This window comes from Terrapene carolina, unplaced genomic scaffold (assembly GCF_002925995.2).
Source record: "Terrapene carolina triunguis isolate 2854851 unplaced genomic scaffold, T_m_triunguis-2.0 Scaffold95, whole genome shotgun sequence".
Taxonomy (NCBI): Eukaryota; Metazoa; Chordata; order Testudines; family Emydidae; genus Terrapene; species Terrapene triunguis.
The window spans coordinates 18,057,208-18,083,990 of record NW_020664446.1 but is presented as its reverse complement, the minus strand read 5'-3'; the positions used below and the strand labels follow the sequence as shown (position 1 = coordinate 18,083,990).

Genomic DNA, 26,783 nt, shown 5'->3' with positions numbered 1-26,783 from the left:
GAAGCCTAGGGCTTTGTGGGGTTTCTAATTCTCATGCTCCATGTCTCACAAGGACAGGAATCTGTCCACTTGAGAGGGAAATACTGAGGTAACTGTGAAGTGAATTTTTGGTGTTCTTTTGGGTTTTATTTTGGGAGAAGATGATTTCGCTCATAATAAATATAGAAAAAAGTAATTTGCATATCAAATTTGTTTGAGAAAACAGCTGCTGAAGTTCTTGTGAATATCCTGGTACAGTAAGGGAACAGAAGGGTGAACTGTCTCATCTTGAGTTTGAAAGCTTCACTCACGTGTCACTAGGTGTCCACATTCTACTCAGGAGAGAGCGTGAAATAAGAACTGGAGAGAATCAATTCAATGGAAAAAAATGACTGTAAGCTGGAGCAGAGAGTGGGCAGTATGGAAAACAAATATAGGAAGTTTGAAAAAGGAGCAGAGAAGTGCCAGAGAGAGGGGATAAATTAGTCATGTATACTGTGTATAAGCAACGGATTTATGCCAGCTTAGATTTTGTTCTTGTATCACCTTATCCCTGTTCAGAACCTCTCAGGTAGAAAAATGTTTTGTTTTCTATTTCTAAAATGAATTTTTCTCGGGGAAAATATCATTCATTTAAGTACAGGGATGAAGTAAATGTCCTCAATTTTGAATTAGTTTTGTGAGTCACCTCCCTGTCTCCCAAATTGCCTTGAGATCTTCAGAATCTCAGACTCTGAGACATTCACCTGTCCAGAATTAGAATATTTTGTAGGCAGCTTTTGGTTAACACACAATAAGAATGTTACAGGGTTAACATACAATAAGAAGCAGTTATGTGTGATGTGCCTCTTTATAATCACACTCAAAGCTATCCCAATGAAGAGAGGAAGGACCACTGCTGCTTTGGCAGGGACTTTCTTTGCGGTTTACTTTTCACAAGTAAAATGTGCTCCATAACTGCATGCCTTTCCATTTTAAGAAAGAGATTGCTGGGAGAATCGGATAATGAAACATTTTCTTAACATAACTTAATTTCTGTGGATGAAAGGGGCCTTCACTGACTTTTGTTGGCAATTCTCTCCTTTCCCTTTTTCTTTTCCCTCCTTCCTTCCACTTTTGCAGAGCCACCAACCAAATACCAAATCTCTCAGCCAGATGTGTACTCAGCACTTCCAGGAGATCCACTTAAGTTACGTTGTCAGTTGAAAGATGCCATCATTTGGACTAAAGATGGGGTCCAGTTGGGGCCCAATAATAGAACAGTGATTAGTGGGGAATACTTGCAAATTAAAGATGCTGCACCCAGAGATTCGGGCCTCTATGCTTGCACTGCTGTTAGGACTACAGAAAGTGATACTCTATACTTCATTGTAAATATTACAGGTGAGTGAGCTGAACACAGATCTTGCATGTAGTAGCAATTTTCAGTGTTAAAAGTGCTACATTCTGTTCTAATTTGAAGAAGTCCAGTGAGACATAAAGTAGGATACACAGAACAGCCTTTCATATAGTGAAGTTTCTAATATTTTCCCCTTGAGCCAGATCCTAAACAGGTGTAAATTGGCATCATACTTCATTTACTTCAATGGACCTATGCTGATTTACGCCAGCTGAAGATGTGACTCTTTGCTGTATGTGTAAAGTACTGGATTAGATTCTACGGAGTGACCACAATGATAAAACAGCCTGTGTAATGTATTTAACTGATATGATTTTCATATGAGAAGTATAAGCATATCCTAGAACCAACCACGCAGTTCTGCATGTTGCTGTGTTACCTGCATCCTACAGTCTATCTAGTGACAAATCATTCCTGAGACAATTAGAGATCTTAAGAAGAAAAGAATCATAACTGGAAAGAAATAGATTTTCTGTAATTAGCTGCCTTGCTTTGAAATCTTTACAGCAATTTCAGGATTATTACCCAGGTTTTTTAAGAATAATACACATTTTATGATTGGGTTTGCCGCTCATTTAACTTCGGCACATTTAAAGAAAATCTAATCCAGATGTATCTTGTTTAGGTGTTCTAAAGTGTAGGAAATTGCGTGTGTTACAAAATGCATCATATAAAAGATATGATCATCTTTAATATGCAGATGCTCTTTCATCTGGAGATGATGAAGATGACAATGATGGCTCAGAGGATTTTGTGAATGACAACAACCATATGAGTAAGTAACAGCTGACTGCTGGAGGTGACTGGCGGGATCCATGTGGAAAATAGTTGCTTTCTAACCTTTTGCACTGTCAACTACTTGGCTTCTTGGCTCTTAAATGCATGTGATATCAAATAGCAATAACTTTTTCCAACTGTTTTCTCTGTATAACTTATTTCATGACTCTGGAACATGAAAATAAACTAACATTGTTGCATACCCAGTTTGTTTTACTGGTCTGTTCTTTCTACCTTAGTTTATCATTAACTTTTTAGTAGTTTTCCTTCTTCCTAAATTAAAGTTAACCATTGTTGTGTTATGGAGTCCAATTTATAAACTATCATCCCCTTTCACTTTCTGCTCTTGTGTCTGATTTGAAGTTTAACTAAAGAAAAATAATCTGTTTGAGAATGAGTTAATTAAAAGGTGGTTTGGAACTATTTTTAACTGAACCTTAATGGACCAAATCCTGCAGCCTTTACTCAGGCAGATATTCTACTGGAGACCATTAATGGACTTGAAGACAATGGGATTTATTCCTGGAGTGAGGACTGCAGGATTTGATCCCATGGAAAGCACTTTCTCTAATTAGTAGTCCAACTAAACTTGAACATTTATGATACTCAGTTAATGTGAAAGTGGGTTAAAAGAATCTGAAACCTATATGGACATTATACTTCCTTCCCTTTTGGTTATTTAGAGAGTTATTAATATGGCCTAAATGGATCAATCACTAGGAGGAAAAATATATTCATATTGATTTCTTATGTGGCTCCATGGAATTATTATCAAAGCCTTGTGGATTACTGGTAGTGTGCCATTGTGCACACTTTTGTAGTATCACTGATTTAAAGAACATAGACTGCTACATTTCACATTAACTTACTTAGAGATCATGCATTAGAGATGTCATATCGCTACAGTTTATAGCAGTCAAGCAGTACGTTCATTCTTCAGGCTGCTTTGTAATTAGCTCTTCTTTGGCATATAATACGTAGCCGAAACATACGTTCAAATGATTAAGTACCGGTGTTATTCAACTGTACTAGAGATACTGCTGTATATAACTGCCTCTGTTCTGACGCTGTGAAATGTTAGATGCTATTTAAATTATATAAGTTCTTAGCTGACTGTTTGGCCCCTGCCATCTGTTAGTGTGATTAACCCAGTCTGATTCACAGGTGCATCTTAAAGTGGCTGAGATTAAGCAGCTCTAGGCTGCATTGACAAAGGAATGTGGTGGCAAGGATAATTGACAAGTTTGGAAAAGAGACATTTCCTTTAAAAACAGAGTTTCATAGTCAAAGCTGGTGAATATAGCAAATGCACATGAGAGCATAATTCTGTGTTGCATGTTTTAGGGAACGTCCATATTTAAATTACGATCTTCAAGTTTGCTTTACACTCGCTGAAAAGATTTTGTGGCATTTTTTAACAAGTTAGTTAATACAGTGGAGCTTCTGAACCACACTAATAACTGTGGGAGAGACATTTGATGGAATGAATTTCGTGAATGACTAAAGTGAGCAAAGAGGAAAAGTCCAGATTGCTGCCTCACAAAAGTGCTTTGTTTGCTTATTTAACAAGTTTAATTTACTACTATTATTTATATGTTCTGTAGTGTATTTTGCCACAGTAGTGGCATTCTTGTAATATGAGTCTTCATTGCTAACTCTTTGCTGAGAAGAGGGAGAAAGACCGATGATTTTAGGATGTCCAGATTAGCAAGGTTCTTTTACATTCTTGCTGCTCAAAATGACACTGATGATGTAACCTTAGACTTTGCATATTAAAAACTCATTTTGTGTAGCAAAATAAAAGTTTGTTTAATTTTTAGGCGTAAACACAAAGAAACAGAATCTGTGATGAGACAGACAACTGTTAGAGTTCTCTTTAATAAGGCTTTCACAAACTGCTCTGCCTGCCTGCAAATGGAAGCCCTAGAAAGACACTTTTCCTAGGTCTTCTTCCTGGTTCTTGCAAGGGTGGGGAAGGAAATGGCTGCAGTGCCTTCTCAGGAAACCAAACCTTGGCGTTCTCAATCCTGGATGCTTAGGGTATGTCTACACCCAGCCGCTAGTTCGGCGGCTGGGAATCGAAGTTCTGGGTTCGACTTATCGCGTCTTGTCTGGACGCGATAAGTCGAACCAGGAAGTGATCGCTGTCGACTGCGGTACTCCAGCTAGACGAGAGGAGTACCGCGGCGTCGACGGGGGAGCCTGCCTGCCGCGTGTGGACCGAGGTAAGTTCGAACTAAGGTACTTCGACTTCAGCTACGTTATTCACGTAGCTGAAGTTGCGTACCTTAGTTCGAGTTGGGGGGTAAGTGTAGACCAGGCCTTAGAAATAAAGCAAACATTTTGTGTGGTTTTATTCACTACTTTTTAAAAATGTCTTTTAAAATACTATTTATACATTTCTTTGGTTACAAACTATTTTGTATGGCCAAAGTTTTCAAACGAAGGCACCTGACTCTGTAGATAAATGCAGTCTTATTTCAAAGGTGCCAAGAACACACACCTCCCCTTGCCGTTCATGGGGGCTGCAAGTGCTCAGCAGCTTTGAAACCAGGCTGCTTTTATGTAGGGTGACTAAATTATGGATTTAGGAGCATAAATGTAGGCAACTAAGTTTGATCATTTTGGCCTATGTGCATTTTTTTAAGTGAAGGGCATGCACAGCATCTATCATTCGGTATTTGGTATCCTTACATGTTGACAGATATTTGAACCGTCAGAAAACAGTGGGGGAGATTTGTCCCAGACAGTATCCTGAATGGGTTTCTCTTGCTTCCAGCTTTTGTTTAAGTGATTAGTGGTGCTGGGCTGAATGTACTAGAAAATAAAATCCTCTTTCCACAGAATAGCTTTGGTGGCAGTTCAAGCTTCACTGACCTGACAGTCTGCCTCCATCTTGGTTTTGAGGGCCACCTCTAGGGGCTACAAGGCTATTGGTCACAAATGCTGATTCAGGGCCCAATCTTGCAAGTCACAGAATGCCTCCTACATGGTGCTGAGCGTCCTCAGCTTCTCTTGGCCTCAATGGAAGTGCATTGCCACCATTTGCTACTTGGTCACATCATAATTAATACACCACTGACCTCAATGGGAGTTGACGGGCGGTCAGCAATTTGGAGGATTGTTTTAGCTGTTTGTGCTCATTGCTGAGAATGCTGTCATAAGTATCAGTTGGGATGATTTGTGTGATATGGACGCTTGTCCACGAATTACTTGCCTGAGGCCACCTACTGTCATTTCGCATGGGCCACTGAACGACCATCAGGCAGGTCACTTCTAACTTGGACTGAATTCTAATATATGAAAGGCATCATATCCCAACTTAGTCCTGTGAACATCCAGTTCCTCTCTCTCCATCTCCTTTTAAAACATTTCCTTTCAGTTAAATAATAGTATATTGGCATTATGAGCGTTTGTTTTAAAACAACCTGTATTTAAACCCCAAGTCTTCCTTTTGAAACTCGAAGAATATCCAGAAGGATAAGCTATATAGTTATAAGCTATGCCTGTCTAGAGGGTGAAAAGTGATAAAAAGGTGCAAAAAAATCAAACTGCAGAGAATGGAAACCCTCTCAAGGGAGCAGCAAAAATTGGATGTCTAGTAGAAGTGGTCTTTAAGTAAAGGTCAAATTCAAATTCAATTGCGCTGGAAACCTTCGGGATACTTTGAGGTGGTCACTTAAATCAGGGTGTTGCCTGCTGGAGGTGGTTTTTAGTCAAGCTTCAGTGCAGTTGACATCTTTTAATATTTGTGTTTATTGGATACTTTTTGTAGGACTTTGTAAATCCTGAAGCAAAATGCTCCTCCGCATTGGCTAATTTCAAGTTTGCATGTACGGGATTTGCCTGATTAGTTTTAATACATCTGTAGTCAAGGGCAGAGCAGGTCAGCAGAATATTTTCTTAGCTAACGTGAATTCTAAAAGTAATTAGTAATTCTCACCAGTTCATCTGTGAACTTTAAACTGATGTACTGTAACTATCTGTATACATTTAAGTGTCTGGTTAGTTAGCAAAGATGGTATGTGATCAGTTTCGCTCATAAAAAGATCCTGTAGAAATATTAACATGTATTGATTCTTGGTTTTAGTAGATCTGGTAAAAGTTATTTTTCCGTAAGCCAATAAAAAGCACAATTGGTCAGAAGTTAATCTAGAAAGGAAGAAAAGCTGCCTTGTTTTTCTTTGACAATTTCTTCTCCTTAATAAACCAAAACAAAATGAAGATGGATATTACAAGTCTGTAAATGCTTCTGTCTCTTTCTTTTTATTTCTGTTTAAAAAAAAAAATTGGTATGTTGCTAAAATATCTCTCAATGATTGTCTAAGGAAATACCATAAAGCCCTTTGAAAGATTGATTATTAACATGAAAAGATATGTCTTAGTGCAGTAGAAATATATTAATTAACTAGAAATCTAATTGCCCAAACTGGCATTGTTTTGGGGACCCTTCTTCCAACTAAGGTCTGGATCCTGATTGTCTTGGTTCCACTGTGCTGGGAGGAATATTCTGCAGACAAGCCTTCCAGGAGGTCTCAGTCCAGCCCTGTAAATTGTGGAGTAGTTTCCTTCATGACAATATGGAAGGGGGAAGGCAATTATGGGGTTCCAAACCTCGTACGCACATACATTCTCACGTTGTATGCTTGAATCAGTGCATGCTGTGGACATGACTACAGCCCATGTGTTATCGTTAGGCTTGGCAGAAATTGATTTTTATTTTTGATAATTTCGATGGATCATATTAATGTTTATTTTGAAGCTTTTTCCTTTTTATAGATTGTAAAATTTTCACAGTTGCAGAAATTATGGGGAGGTTAGACAATAATTATTTAATTACAGTAGACGCTGTGGTTCAAACACTCAAAGCTTTACAACTGTTAAAACACAAATTTTGAACATCACGCCAAAAAATACAAAGTGAATATCTTTAAAACGAACGCTAATAAACTCTCAAGCAGCATTTTTCTTATCTTGCTTATTTTTAAAAGTTGATTATTTTCAATGGAAATATTTTTTCATTGGTTTGTGTGTGTGAAATCAATGTTTCCTGACATTTACCAATAAAAAAATGAATCCTTCCAAGTCTAATTATAGTATTGGCTGTGAAGCTGCTGGGTTGGTGCTACACACATGGTAGGAAGGATTGCATGCACTCAGCTCTCTGTAGGTACTTAGATATCTCAGTGAGGAGCCCAGAGTAAATAAATGGCCAGGTAGGTAAGTAGATTGCTTGTGAAAATCAAGTTTAATCTGACTTCAGGAATCATGGATTTGGCCCAGTGAGCATATCTGTTTGATCACATTGCACTACCTTGTTGAATATGTTTAATGGTGCAGAGAAAATATTCTTTTTATGTATTAGTTCTTTAATGTAACTCTCCCTTTGCTTGATGTAGTTTTAATGTAATTCATTTTTTGCTAAATGAAGTAAATTCCTTTGGTCTTACTACTTCAATTTGTTGAAGGAGCCTTTGGTGTGTAAGGGTAATACTGTTTTTAGCTGATAATTTTAATGGTGTTTTCCTCTGCATCTTTATTCACTTTGGATCATTTAGCAATTTCTTGGTCCTGCATTTTAATTCCAGATACTTACAAGTTACCCGATTTTATGTTTCAACTACATGTGCAAATTTACTTTGCTTTTCTAGTTCATTAATTTTAACACTAATTGCTTCTTCAGGCTAAAAAAACCCCACTTATCGTATCTAGCATCATTTTAAGACTTGCTTTTGGAATGTTTTTCTTTATGGAGGAGAGGTTGTTAAAGAAATTATTCCTGTATTTCTGTCCAGCTGTATTTTTATTTTGGGGAGGGAGGTCACAGGATTTCTGAGTTTTTACCAATTGTAAAAAGTGCTATAAATATTTGAAGAACGGAAGAGTTTATTTATAGTGGAGTGCTAGACTGCTAATGAAGGAAATGAAACAGGGCTGAGAGAAGTGCAATTATTTTTCTAGACCCCTTTTAGTCCTAAAAATTCCATGCTAATCTGATTGATTTCAGGAAGAAGCCATTGTAAAATAAATTAATATTTCCTACTGTTAAAAGGATCTTGATATTTTTTTTAAACAGGTAAGGTGGCTTAATTAAAACTGTGTTATGAAACCACTATGCAGTTTAGCCCAAGTAGTACACACTCTGCTTGAGAGGATTAGCTCTAGTATAGTAGGGATGTTAGGGCAGTTCAAAATTGAGTTGAACTGACAAAGTGTGTGGGAAACTGGTACGGTGCATGGCTTATATAGACAGTGCTAATAGACCTCCATGTATGTATATATATGTATGTGTGTGTGTGTGTGTGTGTGTGTAATTTTTTTCCAAACTCAGCATTCACGGGATAAAAACAGACTGATTTCAATTTTTTTTATCACGTTTATGATTTTGGTACATGATATATTAAGGGCCCAGTTTTTAGACACTAGAAGCCCTCTTGCACACATGCACATATCACATTTATCTATCTGTGTGAGCACTGACCGTAACTACAGATGGAAATGAGTATCTGGAGGTCTAAACATCCATTTGAGTGCAGTAATGATAGTTATCCATGTAAATGTAGGCTCGCAGATATGCGATCATTTTTGTACAACCACATTGGGCTTTTCTATACACTGAAGTTTTGGTTTGAAGGATCTTGACAAGCTCATAACAGAAGAAATCCAAAGGTTGCAACTTTGTCCTTGAATCATCCATTTTTTTTTAATCAGGTAACCTTTAACACAGATACTGCCAAATTCTGGCTGAATGCTGTGCACTCTTCTCCCTAACCACCTTCTAAAAAGCCATGTCCTGATGAGAAAGCATGAAATACAATTTTGCTGACTTGAGTCTGGCTCTCCTCCAAATCCATGTTGAGACCACCACTCTGCAAACCCTACACAGAAGAGTGTTCTTGGACAGGGTCTGCCTCTTGCTGTTGCTCTTGACTCATTTGGCCACCCGCATCTTCTCAGATAATTCATATTCCCGACATGGGAGGTACTATTAACCGAGCTGTGGCCAGTCAAAATACATATGCAAAAATGAACTGAGTCCAAATTTGCCCCATGGCATGTAATATCTCCCACTTTTTAGATCCTTTTAACTTCTGAGACTCGGTGAAGTAAATTACAGGTATAGTTCTCTTAACCATAGTAAGTCAGCAGCAGAACTGTGATTAGAACTCAGAAGCATGTGACCCCCAGTTATGTGCTAACTCTAAATGACATTGTCTCCCACAGACAATTCTTGCAAAACCAAAAGCGAAACATTCTGGCAGTGGGAAGGGATCTCAGAACAGTTTGTAGATACTTATTGTTGAATATTTAATTTTTGGAAACAGGAGCGCCCTACTGGACACACACTGACAAAATGGAGAAAAGATTACATGCAGTCCCAGCAGCTAACACCGTCAAATTTCGTTGCCCGGCTATGGGAAACCCAACACCAACCATGCGATGGTTAAAGAATGGAAAAGAATTTAAACAAGAGCATCGCATTGGTGGATACAAGGTAAGATTACTTTTTATTATATTGCCATTTCTCATCTGCAGTATGGGTCTGATCCAAAGCCTATTAAAGTCAATAGAAAAGCTCTCAGAGGACTTTGAATCAGGCTTAGAATCACAAAATGTCCTCTAAAGAAGATTAGTTGATCTTGCCTTTCTTCTGTCTATTTTGGCCATTATTGAGCTTGCAAGCTGAGTTTTAAAACTTTTTTTTTTTTTTTTAAACAGATTCAGTCTCAGAGAATATAAACATATTTGAAGATACTTTTGAGGGCTTATTTGGAAAACTAAGAGAAAAATAACTTTACAAAACATGTTTTTTACAGATCAGATCTTAGCAGCCCAAGCTTTCAGCTCTAGTATCCTGGAATATTCAGCTGCATTGTTAAATACAACAATCTACATTGGTGATTACAGAGGGTTTAATGAATGAAGGGTCGGAAGTCAAAAGTTATTATTTTCTGTGGAGTTTATGGTCTGTGAAACTGAAATGGGAAGCAGAGTTTGAGGGAAAGTAACAGCAATTACTTACTTACTTACAAGGCTTTGTTTGAATTTTAAATAGTTTAAGATAAGAAGTTTCAGTCTCAACTAGTAGTTACTGATTAAAAGGGAGGTTTAGGGGGGCCAGCTAGTGCACTGGTATAGTGCACTAACCTTTAACCTCTGGAGCAGGTCAGATCAGAAGTCAGAATTTGGTCATTGTATCCTAGCCTTTGTTGAACCTGAATTTGTTCATACACGGGATTGAACGTGTTTGAGGGTAAGTGTCTGCGCAAGAATCATAATTTCCACCTTGCCCCACAGCTCCAGGCCAGCTCTAATCCAGCATGGCATCTGCCACAGCCATGCTGCCACTGACTTCTTCAGACACTGCTAGAAATCCCACCAAGAGAGACAAGTTTCCAGACATGTGCAGGAGGCAGTAGTATAAATTATGGCAGAATCCCTGTCTCCTCCCACTCCCACCAAATCTACATACTGGGACTGCACAATAGGGTCTCTAAAGAATGGGGGGGATCATGGCATATGCCTTTAGCTCTTCTCTTCTCCCCCGCCTTCAAAAAAAAAAAAAGCAAAAAAAAAGTTGTGATCTGCACGCATAAGCAAATGGGAGAATAGAGGAAGCCTTCATTATGGGTGTATTTACAGGGACACTTCTGTAAGGAGTTCACTCATCCTTAGCACAGTCTGTATCCAATTCATGTCAGCATCTCCTGAAAAGCTCCTGAAAATTGCTTTGATAAGGAAATGTCTTCGTGGATGCAAAGACTTTCTTGAGCATCTAATTAGATTGTTTCATATTTCTCACGTTGAGAAGTGAATATATTGATTTTGAGTCGTAAAACTTCTGAATTCAGTTTGATTTATGAAATTTAGTGTAAGTAAGCATACAGCATAATAATGCCAAGGAATGTGACAAATACTTGTTTCACTTCCTTAGGTTTTTTCCTCCTTTTTGCTCTGGATTCATCATTTAAGGTATTTTTTCTTAATAGTTGACAGAGATTAGCTTAGCCTTTTGTCCTGGCTTTTCATCCTTCTCCCACTTTGTACCTGACACTGTAGCACATTTTATTTGAGGATCCCAAAGTGCTTTCACACACATGAAATAACTGAGAGAAATTAAGTTACTTGCTCAAAGTGATACACTGAGATAGGGCTGGTCTACATTACCCGCAGGATCCACGGGCAGCGATCGATCCAGTGGGGGTCGATTTATCGCGTCTAGTTTAGACACGATAAATCGACCGCCGAGCACTCTCCCGTCGACTGTGGTACTCCACTGGGGCGAGAGGTGCAGGCGGAGTCGACGGCGGAGCATCAGCTGTCGACTCATCGCAGTGTCAGATCCAAGTACGTCGACTTCATCTACGTTGTTCACGTTGCTGAAGTTGTGTAATTTAGATCGATCTCCCCCTCCCCCCAGTGTAGACCAGACATTAGAGGCAGAGCCCAGACTAGACCACAAGAGCCCAGATGCCCAGCTTCCTGCTCTAACCACGATGATGCTCTTCTTCTCTACTCAGATTGATATAATCTTATTACTGTTTTACAGGCTAAAAGATTAAGATGCCTTGTCTTGAAATGCCCTGCTGTAGCAAGCACGCATATTGCCTCACGTGCTGTTGAGTCAGATCATTCCTATTGCAAAAATTTGTTTCCCAGGGCTAAGGAAGTCAGATTCTAGGCTCCCCTTTTTCTTTTCTACCCAGATTTACTGTAGAAGGTGTCAGTTTTTCCAATATTTGCATTTCTACAGAGTTAACTCCCAGAAAATTTCCCTAAACAAACATTATTTCTTCAAGAGTTTTCAATCTGATTTGCTTACTCATAAATTACTGTTCCTTATTAGCGTACACTTGGCAACACCTTCTGTCTTTCATAGTACTATAGTGTGTTAATGAATTGGCTACAATTCAGTGGTTTACACCTTTCTTAGAGTTGTTAGAAAACTGAAGCCAACTAAGAAACAATTAATCCTGTCTCGGAGCATAACAGTAGCCATTTTTTAGGTACTAACATTGCCATTGTTTGAACACTTTGCACCATGCGAGGGGCGGAAAACATAGATATCTAGCCTAAAAATATTAAGTGGGGTTAATTAAATTTTGATCATATGTGTAAAAATATATGTAAAAAATGCATATATACCACACACCCACACAAATCACAAACACGTATTTTTGAAGCTGATGTAAGACAAAATAAAGTATATTCCTATAAGCCTAAATCATAAAATATCCTACACATTTTAAGATTAACAGATGGAAAAAGAGTGCGGTATTATGATTTCTCATAGCAAGCATCTATCAAATAAACGCCTCCAGATCATTTCATATTCATCATTGTCCTTCAATAAGCAGTCTTCCTACTTGCCATAATTACCTTTAGCCTAGATTATGACAGTGGTCCTAGTAAGCAGAGTGAATTGTGCTCAGAGATCGTGTTACAGAATGAAGCCCAAGCAGATTTTTGGGAGGTATTACACATTTATTTAAAATAATTCCTCAAGTCAGAAAAACTTTGCGTCCTATCAACAAATAAGACTTGGTATGCATTTTGCAACCTCAATATGAATAATTAAGAAGGGCAGGAAGACATTTTAGACATGACAATTTTTTTTTTTTAATATTGCTCCATATTCAACCAGGCATGGAAGCGTCTTTTGCTAACTTTTGTAAATTGGATTGTATGGAAAGTCTTTCTGGGGCTAAAGTATGTAAAAGCTTTCTGCTGTAGAATTTCATACTCCAAGGTATCCAGAAAGACTTAACTGATCTTGAATGGTTAGAAGAGAACTTCTGCATCCACCATTGCTACTTGACATGACAGTTTGTGCTTTTTTTCTTCTGGCAGAGCCAATAAACTACACAGATATAAAGAGCAAACAAGAGGAAGGAAAATGTAAAATTGTTTGCTGATCCTCCATTCCTCCCCACACGCTTCTTTTTCCTCCCCTCTTGAACTAAGGAAACTATTCTCTTTTCTTTTTGTTCTCGTTATCACAATCAGATAGCAGGACCCAATACTTTGTTCATTTGAGGTGTGTGTGGTGAGTCAATTTTCACTCAAGCATGATAGCAGAATGGGTATCTGTGTGAAGGGAGGTAGGCTCCAGAAGGGAATTCCTCCACAGTGAGTAACTTTGCTTTTTAACACCTGGAAATATAACCTTTTATGGTTTTCATGATATACTCAGAGTTCATATATCAAAGAAAAATGGCTGCTTACTTACTTTTCCAAGCCTTTTTGATCCCCTGTGTCCCCTCTGAAATGACTATGGTATTTGTTAGGTCATTTGAAGAGATTTTGTAATTTCTCAGTGTGTACTTTAAAAAGAAAATATATTCTGTGTGAGACCCTTTACTTTTCTGTACGCCACCCAGAAAGCAAATTTACTTCTATCTGTTGTTACTGTTTAAGTATTAACAGGTGTTTGTTTCCACATCTGCGTTTTGATAAACTACATCACCACAGCCCTTTTCACACATTTAAGTTCAGCTTGGGTAAATATAGGATAAACAAATAGTTTTAGAACTGTAAGAACTGAAAGAGTATAGTTTTTGCATGTACCTTTTTGCACTAGCTCTGTGGAACTGAGTATCCGCAGCAGGGAAATTGTAAAATACTTTCATTCTATACTACTAGATGCATGACTAGTCGATCTGTTTCTGATACAGATCCATGCTCATTTCAGGGTTTTGGTTCAGACTCCCCTTTAATATTTACATTGTATTTTGTTTTAAATCTGTGTATCTGAAACCCCATAAATTTTGGAAGGGTTTAGAATCCCAGTCCAAAACCTAAGTTGCTGACTGGACATCATCTTTGTAATGGGGGCAAACCAAATCCCCAGATCTGAACACTGGGGAGGGGTAAAGTGCTTTGAAATCTGGATCTGAATTTTGTGGCTTTGGTACTAGTCTGAATTCACATCCTGTATGGGGAGGTAAAGAAACACAATATGTTTCAGCAATTTAGCTGATACCTGGAACTCATTGAGGGGCTAAAAAATTTTTATGCTAATGAGTCATCTCAGTTATGTGTCAGCTCTAGTCATGGAAGGGGTGGTTGTTAGAACTTGGCAAAATCTATTGAGGGAGCAAGTTTACTCTTAAAAAAAATAAAATAAAACAGAACATTTGCCTGTTTTCTCAGTCTGGTAAGCATAATGCAAGTGTAATGAAGAATATAGGGCTTGTCTTTGTGAACAATTTAATTGTGTAGTCACCACTGTTGTCTTTTCTCTCCTCTATTTAGTTTCTCTGCCCAATACTTTCAGGGGAAGATAAGCAATGTTACCATGTTACAGCAAACATCCTCTTAATGTTAAGACAGGTCAAACATTTTCTCTCAATTCTGTTTTTCAGTGGAAAATTGGATTTTTGACTAATCATTTTTTTTCTGTAAAATGACTGCTTTCTCCAGAAGATTGACTTTTGTTCAATAAACTAAACCCAAAACTGAAAAGCTTTTGATTCAGAAATGCTGCCGCAGTGCCTCATCAGAATTGTAGCTCAGTTGGCTCATGCCTCCTATTTTCCTTTATGGGCTGGATTCATCAGCCAGACTACATCTCTTATGATGCACCATGACTAGGACCTCCCATGAGGCACCTTAGCAGCATGGCTGAATAGAAGTTTTTGATTTTAATTTTTTTTTGCTGAAAAGTCAATATTTTCTGTGTATATGTGTGTGGTGGGGGCGGAGGGGGGGGAAATCCCATTTTCTGACCAGCTCTACTTAATATTACTTTTGGTTCTATCAGCATTGAAGCAGTTTAGATTTCCTATTAGCATAAAGGTGAATTTATATGGTTTTGATATGGTGCCTTGTGAGATTCTATTTAAAAAAATTGAATTGGCTGTAATAGGGGTACTAGGACATGAATCAAAAACTTGCTGACAGACTAAGCAAAAATAGTACTTCACTGATTTGGTTATATGCTATTGGGTGTCATGCAAGGGTCAGTGTTGGATCCTATTTTCATTAATGGTATTGCAGAGAAAATAGAAAAAAAAATGATGTTAAGGTAAGGGGGAGCTGTAAACACCTGAGCATAGAAAGAAAATAAATGCAACCTGGAAAAATGCAAGGTGGTATATTGGGGGGGAAAATACTGCAAAGCATGGCTATAAAATGAATAGATGATGCTTCGAAAGCAAAAATACCAAGATAAAACTAAACTGAGTGATGGATTATAAATTATAGACATCGGCTTGCAATGAGGTCTGGTTGCAAAACATTACAGGCCAGGATGTGATAATCCTTCTGTATACAGCTGCAATTCCAGAGTGTTTGGAATATTGGGGTACCTCAGGTCAAGAAAAGGCCTTGATAAACTGGATAAAGTGAAGGACAGTAAAGCTGGTTAGTCTTGGTGAGGTATGCATATGCTGAAATAACTTGAAGGGACTCAACCTGTTGGTATCACTAGAAATAGTAGGGTGATAATGGACAAGGAAATATTGAGGGTGGACAGTGTAAAAAAAAAAAAAAAAAAAAAAAAAGGTTTCCCTAGCTAAAGATTAATAAAGGGTGTATGGAATGTTCTTCCAAAGAAAGTTACTGAATCTTTGTCACTGGAGTTCTTCATATTCAGTGGTACAATTCACCCCTGTAAAAGCCAGCACAAGGCCCATGTCCTACATAAGACCCATATAGGCCTGATTTTGACATTTTAAGTGGAAATTAAGGGCTGTTTAGATCTTGAGCTGGCCTCCTCCACAGGGGCCAGTTTCATTCCCTGGTCCCCTTAGCTCACAGGTTAAGACAGGTATCAGAGGGGTAGCCGTGTTAGGTTACCTAAGAGTGTGTCAATTTTTTTCATCTTCTAATGTAACAGTGTACAGCACTCAGTGACAAATAGCCATGATTCTGAAGTGGTACTAACCTGCTAGATTCTAGGGATGATTATAGTTAACCATTCAGGTCAGTAATCTTCATCAGGAGAAACTTCCATCAATGCAGGAGAATAGCTTTCCCCATTCCATTTACAACATGGAGGCAGTGAGCCAACAAGATAAATCAAGTTAGCAGCCAAAAATCTGATTCCGTGACAAGATGTCATAAATGCTTTGGGCATCTACAGCAACTGATTAGTTTAACTTAAAGAGGCTTAAATTGTGTGTCTAATCTGGAGATACAATATCTCTCCCCTCTGGGATATGAGAGGATATTTCCACTGTTGCTTTTTTATACTGACATCAGTTACATTCACATTTTAGCTATAAGCCTGATTTTCCTATCAAAAGTTACATAATTGATTGTATTTTCTTCTGAAATTAATTATTTGAATAGTTGTTTGTTTTGTGGACCCACAATCTGTTTGTCCTGTTTTGATATCATCTAGGCTAAAAATTCTTGGTCTATTTTGGGAAATAATCTTAAAAATATAACTTGGAAAGGCAAAAAGCATAGAAAACTTTTCATGTTTCTTCCTCCCAAAAGAGGCCATGAAGCAGTAAAGCATCCAAAATACATGGCAATTGCCACCATTATTTATTGACAATATGACAACAATATTCTTCCGACCCCAAACACGTAATGTGCAAACTGCTTAGCAGCATGAAAATAGAATATAATAGTTATGTATTATAAACTCTTGATACTATGAAAAATTTGTAAATACTTAGGAGAACGTTATTCATATAGAACAAATTAACAATTTTGCATAGAGCCTCTAAACCACTTATAGCATAGTGACTGGTGTGTAGGTGTAGCAGCGTGTCTGAAAAGGTTTGCATTTCGCCTGTAGGGACATATACTGAGCAGGCTTCATTGCCCATGGTAGTAGGCTCCAAGTACTTTTCTACTGCACTGGCAGATTAAGCCAGCGGAGAACCAGTGCGTGGGCACTCCATGTTCCCTGAACCCTGTGGAGCAGAGCTCCAAGGTAGTTCTGTGCTCAGCACGGGTTGTAGGGGGAAGTCTGGGCAGGCCCAGCATGTGATCAACTATCTCTATACGTTTTACGAATCCAGAGACCTCAACCCCCACCTGTTTGGGAGCAGCAACAGCTGCCCAGATGCATGCTGGTCATTGTAAGCAAGGGCTGAAGATGCTGGTCCCATACTCTGTGATGTTTCTGAGTGGTTTGGTTAGTGTCCAGGCCATTCACATAGACTAGGACTTTCTTCCAGGATTTGGCCTTTTTAAAGCACATAACCAAAGTGACTATTTCCTGGTAGGTAATAAGTAGCTGTGAAGGTACAAGGCAAGACAAAGAGTCCTTGACTGAGCTGATAGTTCACCTATATAAAATGCCTGAACCCTGGAGGCCATTGGTGCTGTCACCAACTTGAAAGAGCAGAAAGATATAAAGAAAACAAAATACCTTTTCATGTGCTTTAAAGTGCAAAGCTAAACTGTATGGCACCATGGGTACAGTATTGACAACACTAGTCTCTTCCTGACAAATAAAGACCAGTATAATAAGCAAAAGGAAAGTAGGATTTCATACCTACAGATTTTAAGTCCTTACTAAGCTTCTTTTCTGATGTATAGTATCTGACAGTATTGCTGTAACTCCTAAAAGTTATTCTAGAACACAAAATTGTGGAAGGGAGAACTCACTGTTTTCCATTTTGCATGTTTAAAATTACTCAAATTTATGTTTACAGCACTTGACTTTTGTAAGCATGGCAGTTCATTGATGAGGCAGGTGTAGGTTGTTGGGGGTCCTGGGTAGTGAAGGGCAGACCTTGGATATAATTTTCATGATATATTTATAGTTCATAGAATTGAACAGAAATTTAATCACTCAATCTAAAAGTTAGAAAGTTTTTGAGTTTATCTAACTATATGTTAATTTCACAATACCACTTTGAGGTGTTTTTTTTAATTCCGGCATAATTTCCTTTTTCACCTTCCAGAGGTTATCATTGCAACATTCAGATGGCCTTATATTTTATATCAGACAGGAATTTTTAGAACTGTTTTCTTGAAAAGATTCTCTGTTGACATAAATTAGATTCCTAGAATAATAGATGATCTGCTTGAGTATTAATGTTGCACTTTTGTTTTTTCTTTTGCTCTATAACAACTCTGTATATGTAATGCTGTTGTCAGTGGTATTAGAGCATTTGATATCACTGGAAAAATCCAGCCCTGGCTGCTAGAGCCAATACCATCAGATAACTGTTGGAGGCAGATGTGAAATGTCTTGGTAATCTAAATTCAGTTTCTAGTGGACTGGTGTCTACGTCACAAAACCATAATCCGAACTGGGACTAATTGTGGCACCCTTGTTGTCAGTTGAAACAGAATGGCTGAGGACTGAATGTGCATTGAAGATTATTTTTCCAACTTAAGGGTGAAGTACCTTGGTAAAGGAGGATGTGGCAGCATTCACTGCTACTGCCTATGCTGAAGCTGCTCTGTGCATAAATAAAGGATTTTGGTCTCCAGAACTGTCAATCCAGCACTGCCGGGGCTTTTTAAAACATTTGTGTAATGGAAAAAAATATCTTCCTTTTATGTGGGAAAGACAAGTACAAAATTGTGCTATCAACGTTTTAAAACACTCTTATTGAAATCCTATCAGGTACGAAACCAGCACTGGAGTCTCATTATGGAGAGTGTAGTCCCATCTGACAAAGGAAATTATACTTGTATTGTGGAAAATGAATATGGATCCATCAATCACACATACCACCTAGATGTTGTCGGTGAGTAAAATTCTATCAACTACAAGAATTTTTTAAAATTAATGGCTTAATTTTATTTCTTTATTTAAAACTAAATGTAATGGATATTTTTTTTATTAATTTTAAGGATGGTTTCAGGGTTGGATATAGGAATGTAACTTCTGTTCTTTGAGGCTATTTCTACTGCCTTGCAACAACAGCAAAACCTCATTGATCACACACCTTATGCATAAATTCTCTCTCACACCCACTCACACTCACACACCAGTTTCCTTGCGTCTCAGCAAAGATGTGGTACCCAAGTGTATGAGGTCTTATATTATGAATTCATTATTGTTATACAATATGCTACAGTACACTTACAAGTGCATTATGAAGTGTAAATAATTCAAATCTCACGACAGTTGTCAGAATTGTCACATGGTTCTCTGAACTACTGTAATTATAGCTGAAAAAAAAATCTTCCTGCAAAGATCCTAATCTCAGTTACACCTGTGTAACTCTGGAGTGTTGGCCTTGAAGTCAGTACAATTAATCTGGATTTACACTTGTGTAACTGAGATCAGAATTTGGTCTGTGAAGTGCTGATATCATTTATTGAAACATAAAGGATAAATGTTGTGAAAACATTTAGCTCATTGAGAATCTTTTTTTTTGAAAATTCTTATCAGTACCAAGGCCTTCATTTAGGAGAGCGCTTAAGCACATGCTTCACTTTAATCATGTGCTTAAGGCTTACTGACTTCAATAGGATTGAAGCACATGCTTAAGTGCTTTGTTTAATTAGGGCCTAGAATCTCAGGACCCAATTCCGCCACACATGCTCATTCTGAGTAGTACATACTTAAGTGAGTAGTGGTACTCAACATGACTATGATGATAGAACTGGGTCCTTAGTTTCTAACATGTGAATGTAGCTCATGCTCACACCAGATGTTGAAAATGATGTGGGCATCTGAAGCTTAGTGAATAAAACCACTGATCATTCAGCACTGAAAAGTAACTTTGGGCAATTGCAGGCCAGTTCCGACTAGAGACAGGTGGTCCATTCCATCTCCTGTTAAATCAACAGGAGTCTTAGCATTGACTTTGGATAGGGATCAGACCAACAGTGACCCATTTTTGTCATTTCTATATTCATTCATTGTATTTATACAAATAATAGTGCACCCAACACATTGTCTCTGGATACCTGTAAGTGAATTAATAAAAATCAATGCTGCGTTTAGATCACAACTGTCCAAATCTGCAAAAAATTCCACCCTGCATTCAGCTGTGAATACAAATGTTTCCCAAGAATACTTTGAGGGTGAGATTTTTCTAAAGCACCCCGGGGGTTTAGGAGCACATCCTGTTGACTTAGGGACTTTTGAATTTCCCACCCTGAGAGAATAGAGGAGCTTCACACCTCTTCAACAAACTTGGCCCTATCTGACCAGCAGAGACAGAGAATGCCCTCGAATGAAGATGTCCTTCCCCCAGACATTTAAATTTCAAAAATTAGTTAATCTGAGCTGTTTAGCAGATCACTGCTGTAGCTTTGGTTCATGAAGAGAGATGCAGTTTCTTATGGAGCTAAGACCCAAACAAATGTCAGGCCTTTTACAGCACTAGCAACACTTCGTAGTCTGCATAGAGAGCATATTCATACAGTTGAGGTGAACTAACTTAGGGACAAAGCCATTTTTGTTTGAACACTTGTTTAAACAAAGTTTATTGAGGGTGCAGCACCAACGGCTGCCAGGAATTGTAGTAAATTACACATGGCTCCATCCTTTGCAGACCAGCTGGTGGAAGGGTGCAGTCGAACCACATTAGCTCACCAGGGAATGCTAGCAAAGTAAGAACAGAGTGGTACTGAGTTTTGTAGTGATTTTCTTTTCCCTTCAAGTCCTGGCTTTGTTCCACTTTGCTTGAGGTTACAAAGTGTTTGTAGCAAGTTAAGGGGGGAAAAAAGGACCCTTTTAAAATGCCTGGAATTTTCTTAGCTGAAGTGAAACTGATTAAAAGGCGCCAAAACTGGCCAGTTTCACATTGACTGTGAACCCTTTCAGCCAGTTCTCTAGCAAATGTGTTCACTATGGATAATGCTGTCACTTGAGTAAATATTTGCCAGAAACCCCTTACCTCCTCTCCCCCTTTAAGCCTTTTCTGAATGTCATGCATTCAGGAATATTATGCAGAAGTTTATTTTTCCTGGCAGTAAATCACAGTGGCCTGCATGAATGAATGGAATGGTAACAAGGATTATGTCATTTATATAAATGTCTATTCCTTTCCTATAGAGAAGCAGAAAAGTAAATAATGAAGCCAAGATTTCAAAAAGTGATTAGTGATTTTTTGGTGCCTCCATGTTTAGGTATTCACTTGAGACACCTCATTTCAGATGGTGGGTGCTTAGCACTTTCTGAACACCAGGTCCCTTTCATGTGACTCAAATTGAGCACCCAAAATCATTGGTTACTTTTGAAAGTGGCAGTTCATGTTTTTTGGAAGCTAGCCATTTTAGCATTTAAAGTGTGCATAACCATGTTTAATGCCCAATAACCGTGTGTGTGTGTGTGTGTGTGTGTGTGTGTGTAAAATGTTTTTTGGGGGATGTATGTAACTGCCACATTTCTAGTTTGACTTGAAGTCCTATATGTGCATGTACAGACAGACGTTTGATTCAATGTCTGCTGAAGCCACTATGAGTCTTTGTACTGATTAGGACATTGGATTAGGACCCTCGGTTGAATGCATGTGGATGGGATTGTTGGAAGGGGGTCAGGCAGATTTCTGTGGCTGCTGAGGTACTGAAAGCCACTGCTGAGCGTGGTGGTTGGGCAGGAGGCAGAGTGGAGGACTGAATTAAGTCAGGCACGGAAGGAGACCTCTGTCAGCCCTTGTCTATTGTATTGGTGTATTTCTATGGAAGTTTGGTTTGTTCTATTCTGCTCTATATGTTTTCAGCTCCCATAGGGTTAAGGAGGGTTGTGGATGTGTGTTGAGAGTCAGTCATACTCTTTGGAATGTTTAGCCATTGGTGATCACCTCTCACAAACTTCAGGCCATAATTTTAGGCCAAGTTGTATACTCAGAATGTTCGAAAACTGTCAGCTGAAACTCTTTGAAATAGATTTTCCTAAATGATTTAACTGGTTCCAGAGTTGATTTTTAGTGTAAGTCATAAGGAATAGTATTAAACATGGGAATCTATTATAATAAAACGAGCAGCTGACTATACAGTGTAATGTAGAGAAACCTCTGATTATGTCACAGTTTTGGGAGGTATCCCAAAATTCATGCCAAATAATGACACAATGCTAATTGGGAATATCCATTATTACTCGACTCAAATAACTTTCCAAACCCTGAACCCTTTTGACACGTAGAAGCCCAGAGCCAGCAGAGCATGAGAGGTTTTCAGTCAAAATGTAGGTGTGAAGTATAGTCATTTTTACTTGTAATTACTTGGAAGAACCTTATAAAATAAGGACTCAGTTGGCTCAGACATTCTCATTCAAATTTACAAACCTGGCACACAGACTGAATTTCTTACAGCAAGTGGGAATAGAAATAAAAGTAGCAAATTATTAGCCATCCATATGTATATCACAAAAGACTTGGCCATATTTACAATAACTTCTAACTGTACAGTAGAGCTGGTCAGGAAACTTTGATGGACAATGTGATTCTTGAAATGTTTTGTGATGCCCCATCTCCCCAAATTTTTGACCAGCTCTAATGCAATTCACATCACTGCAGAGGGTTGAGCAAACAGAATAGACACCACATTTGCTTTCCCAATGGGACTTAAGTGGTACCTGGGCTTTGGGTTGGTCTCTTGCCAGTGGGTGAATTTCACCCTGAGACAATTAGGTTGCAGTATCAGCAGATGATGAGGATTTATTACAGGCCTGACACATTTTTTAAAGTTCTAGTATAGCTCAGTTGTTTTACACACACACCTTTTCAACCATCCATCTCACCCTGTAAACCGGGAAGTGTGTTTTCTGGAAACCAGTACTCTTTCTCTCATCTCTGTGTTTCCCACTCTATTCTCTTCACCAGAGCGCCAGGAAAACATCAGTGAAAGAGTTAGTTGTATTGTCAAAGGGCTATCATCTTTTATGATCTTCAAGCATTAAATAAAACTCTCCACAGTACTTAAACTTCCCACAGAGGTGGGAGAAGGCATTAACATCATGTAATAAGTGATTGTGCTTATTTTTGTTCATAGCGACAAAAAGTTGAGTTCTGAGGTTTGATAGTGGACACAGAGCTGTATCTCTGGGACTCCATGGCCTATGGGAAGGATTCCATGCCCCTAGAGATCTTGCAAAACTCCCTGTATAAATCACTTTGTTCAGCCTTGTCCAGAGGAGAATAATTAAATTCTTATTTATTATGGTAGTGCCTAGAGCCCCAAACAAGATCAAGGACTCATGGTGCTAGGCATTGTATGTACAAATAGTAAGAGTTGACAGTCGAAATACGTAAAGGATGGAAGAAAGGAAGTATTATCATCCCTGTTTTATAGATTGAGAACTGAGGCACAGAGAGAAATTTAATTTACCCTAGGTCTCACAGGAAGCCTGTGGGAAGCCAGGAGTTGAATCCAGTTCCAAGTCTCCTAGTCCAGTGCCTTCAATTATAAGACCATCCTTCCTCTTGTAAATTTTAGTTCATCAGCTGTTACTAGAGTTCAGGTGAAGCACCTTTTTATTCTGCTGTATTTAATTGCAGGTAGAAACTTTTATTTATAGGAAGCTCACAAAACAGATGCCTTCCATGTATAAAGTCATTCAGTCTTAAGGGAAAATGACTGGAAATTACAGTTATCACATACCAGTTGTATGTAGCAAATTCAGACTATAGAAAGCAACCTGGGAACACAGCAGTGCTGGGGCTTTTATAAAATTAGATTCCCATTATCACAGCTTGGGTAGCAGTTGCTCTCTTTAAGCATGGAAATAATTTTACAACTAATTGAATTTATATTTTAACAGAAAAAAAGAGATATTCACTGAACATTCAGGCTGTAGGTTGCAATTTGTCCTATGTAATGTAAGTATCTAGGGAACCAAAGATTGGTTAGGTTTCAGTTTAAGTGCTTCACATTACCTCATCTACCGGGTGTTATAAGCAGCTAACAACTGCTCAACATCCTCAAAGAATGTGTAGGAAGACTATGTCATTTACTATGAAATTAATAGAATTTGTCAAAAACACTTTTGTCTTTTTTTAAAGATACTATTGCAACCTGTTTAGCTGGTTATTAATCAGTTCTAAATTATCCAGTTGGCTCATACTTGTGGTTCAGTTTTTGTTTAATAGAATATAAATATAAATGCAGTTGAGTACCTTTAGCTCTACTCTATTACTGTAATTACTATTTCAGATGAAAATGGTGGCAGAATAACTTCTCCATGAGGAGCCATTTAAAAGGTTCTGTTAAACACTGTTCTGTTTAAAACCCTTTGCCCTGATCCTGCAAAGACTTATGCATGTGAGTAGTCCCATTGATGTGTGTAAAGTTACATACTGAAGTCTTTGCAGGATTAGACCTCTTATTTTTTTGAAGCAAATTTTCTTAACTATGTTACATTATTAGACCACCAAAGATTCTAAACAGCCAATCTACTTTTCACTGTTGGTGATTGTTTTCTTTTTTGTATTTCTCTTTGGGAATGAGAATGAACTTCACTTTTGTTTCTAGACAGTTTCACTTTCAGGTTCTAGTGTGCCTTAATGTTGCAAAAAACACTGCAACGTTTTTTTGTTTGTTTGTTCCTTTTTAAAGAGGCATGTTTCCATTTTGTTGTTTCTAAATTCAGGGAAATCTATGCATTGATCTTAGATTTTGTAAACACTTACTTTTCAGAACCTAAGGGCCTGTGTCCCTTCAATTTATTTTTTTTAAATATAGTATTCAATTTATATGTAGGATCAATAATGACTTACGTTGTCTAAATTTATAGCTTGCCCTCTGTATCATCCATGTCTGGCAGGAGTTAAATGTAGGTATTACAACCAAGCCCAAACTTGCATTTCTGGCAGACATGAATGAAAGTTGTTGACTAGATCTTTACATGAGCATGCTTTAGCTTGACATATTCACCTGAGTGCATGCAGCCTGGGACATGATGGGACAGAGACTGAAAGAATGAAGGAATACATACTGCCCTCAGGTATTTGGTTAAATTGAGAAGGAAAGAAGGTTTTATTCAAAGTACTAATAAGCCTGACTGTGGACTTTACACCCAGCATTGGGCTTTTGGCAACACATGTACAACTCTGAGAAGAAATTACACAGATTGTTTAGTGCTTGAGGCTGTGTGCTTCACTGTTGAGAATAAAGACACTGGTGTGATGGTTCAGCAAAGGGAAAGTGAATTGATCTTCGTCCTTCCCCGCTCAGCTCCTGTTAATAAAGTCAAAATATTCCAAAACTGTAGTTTTATAGCATTGAAGCTTCTGATTTCATTGGAGTAATCTGGCTAAATTATATTTTATGAATATATACTAGCATCATTACTTCATCCGTTGGGTGAATGCTGAATTTGTCATTTTGAAATGCTTTCTGCCGAATCTTTTGTGAGAGGCCTGGCCTCTCTGTCCCACTTCCTGTTTTCTTATCATCTCAAGACAGGTATTTCTTTTTGGTTTGAGGAATGCTGAACGGGACATTATTGCTCTTGTGCAGATTATTATCTTTAATCTTGCCTTTTAATTCATCCAGCTTCACACTCACGGAACTTCAAGTAGAAGTTTGCAAGAGTTGTCTGAAAATACCAATAAGCATGTTGTATCCCTAGATGTGCATTTGGCACTTGCTGAAGTACATTTGTGTAATCAGTGTCTTTGTGACCCTCCACTCCACAGACTTATCCATGTAAGAGGTGTATGAGTTTGCTACTGTGTCCAGCAATGAGTCTGCTATTAGTGCTTCAACTCAAATCACAGGGCGCTCACCCTTTTAGCTCTGAAGGTCCCAGGATTCAACTCCTTCTTTTGGTCCATGTGCATTTGTTTACACGAGTACCTTATTATATTGCAGTTTACCCATGCCTTAATAATTAAAGCTATCAGGAAAAAGAGTTGGTGCTCCATCTTTCTAAGGCAGATAAGTTAAGTACCATGCAGTTTAATGGGTGAGATCTCTTGGGTGAGATGTGGAATTCTGTGGGCACTGCAAAGACACTAAAGATATAAAAGAAGAGGTTTTCCCTGGCAGCCTTCATGCAAATAGCACTCTGCACAACAGGAAGTAGAGGGGACATGTGCCCTTTACTCCAGATGTGGCTGAATTTCAAACCTGTTGAGGATTTTAAGTCATTAGACCATCATTGGATTGCTACCATTCCCAAGGTGCTTCAGTAGCAGTTGCTGCATTTTAAGCATGGAAGTACAGTTAAAGCTGGTTTAATTAACCTTTTAAAGCCCTGTTTTAATAGCCCTATTAAAAACCATTGTTTGTGAAGAATTTTGGGATATGTTAGGAGGAGAAATGCTCTATACATAAAAATTGATTATTTTTTTTCAGATTGCTCTTTGAAATATTTCATCTATTCAGGTCTACTAAAGAACAACATTGATAGTGTTAGAAGTAGAGCTGAATGGAAAACTCATAATGACTAACTACTTTTATGTTTCTCTTTTTGCAAAATGTTGGCAAGCAGATTGCAAAGTTCTCAAATGTATCCGTTATTGGAAATTATTTCTCACCTTCACAAATTATTCTGTCATAACAATAGCTCATGAACAGCTTGCTACAAATAGTCACTATTTAAATTTTAAAATTCACACTGTTGGTTAGTGCTGTGAGCTAGCTGGTATTGTTTCTCTTCTCTGGCTGGATGAGACACATTAGTAACCAACACAACTTATATTTCAAATGTCAGTTTCAAGTATAAATTTGTTTTCAGTGTGACTATTTGAGCATTTGAGCTTAACTTTTTTTTGGCTGGGTATTTGTGCTAATACAGGTACCGACCTGGGTT

General features: G+C 38.1%; 1 protein-coding gene across 4 annotated transcripts in view; it reads left to right on the top strand.

Annotated features, from left to right (window-relative positions):
- FGFR2 (fibroblast growth factor receptor 2) overlaps positions 1-26,783 on the top strand; it is a 99,428-nt gene that overhangs the window by 21,951 nt on the left and 50,694 nt on the right. For all 4 annotated transcript variants that reach the window (XM_029911348.1, XM_029911347.1, XM_024216981.2 and 1 more), the window contains exons 3-6: positions 1,102-1,362; positions 2,079-2,153; positions 9,481-9,650; positions 18,696-18,819. In XM_029911348.1, coding sequence (XP_029767208.1) covers positions 1,102-1,362; positions 2,079-2,153; positions 9,481-9,650; positions 18,696-18,819 — 630 coding nt within the window. The remainder of the gene's footprint in view (positions 1-1,101; positions 1,363-2,078; positions 2,154-9,480; positions 9,651-18,695; positions 18,820-26,783) is intronic.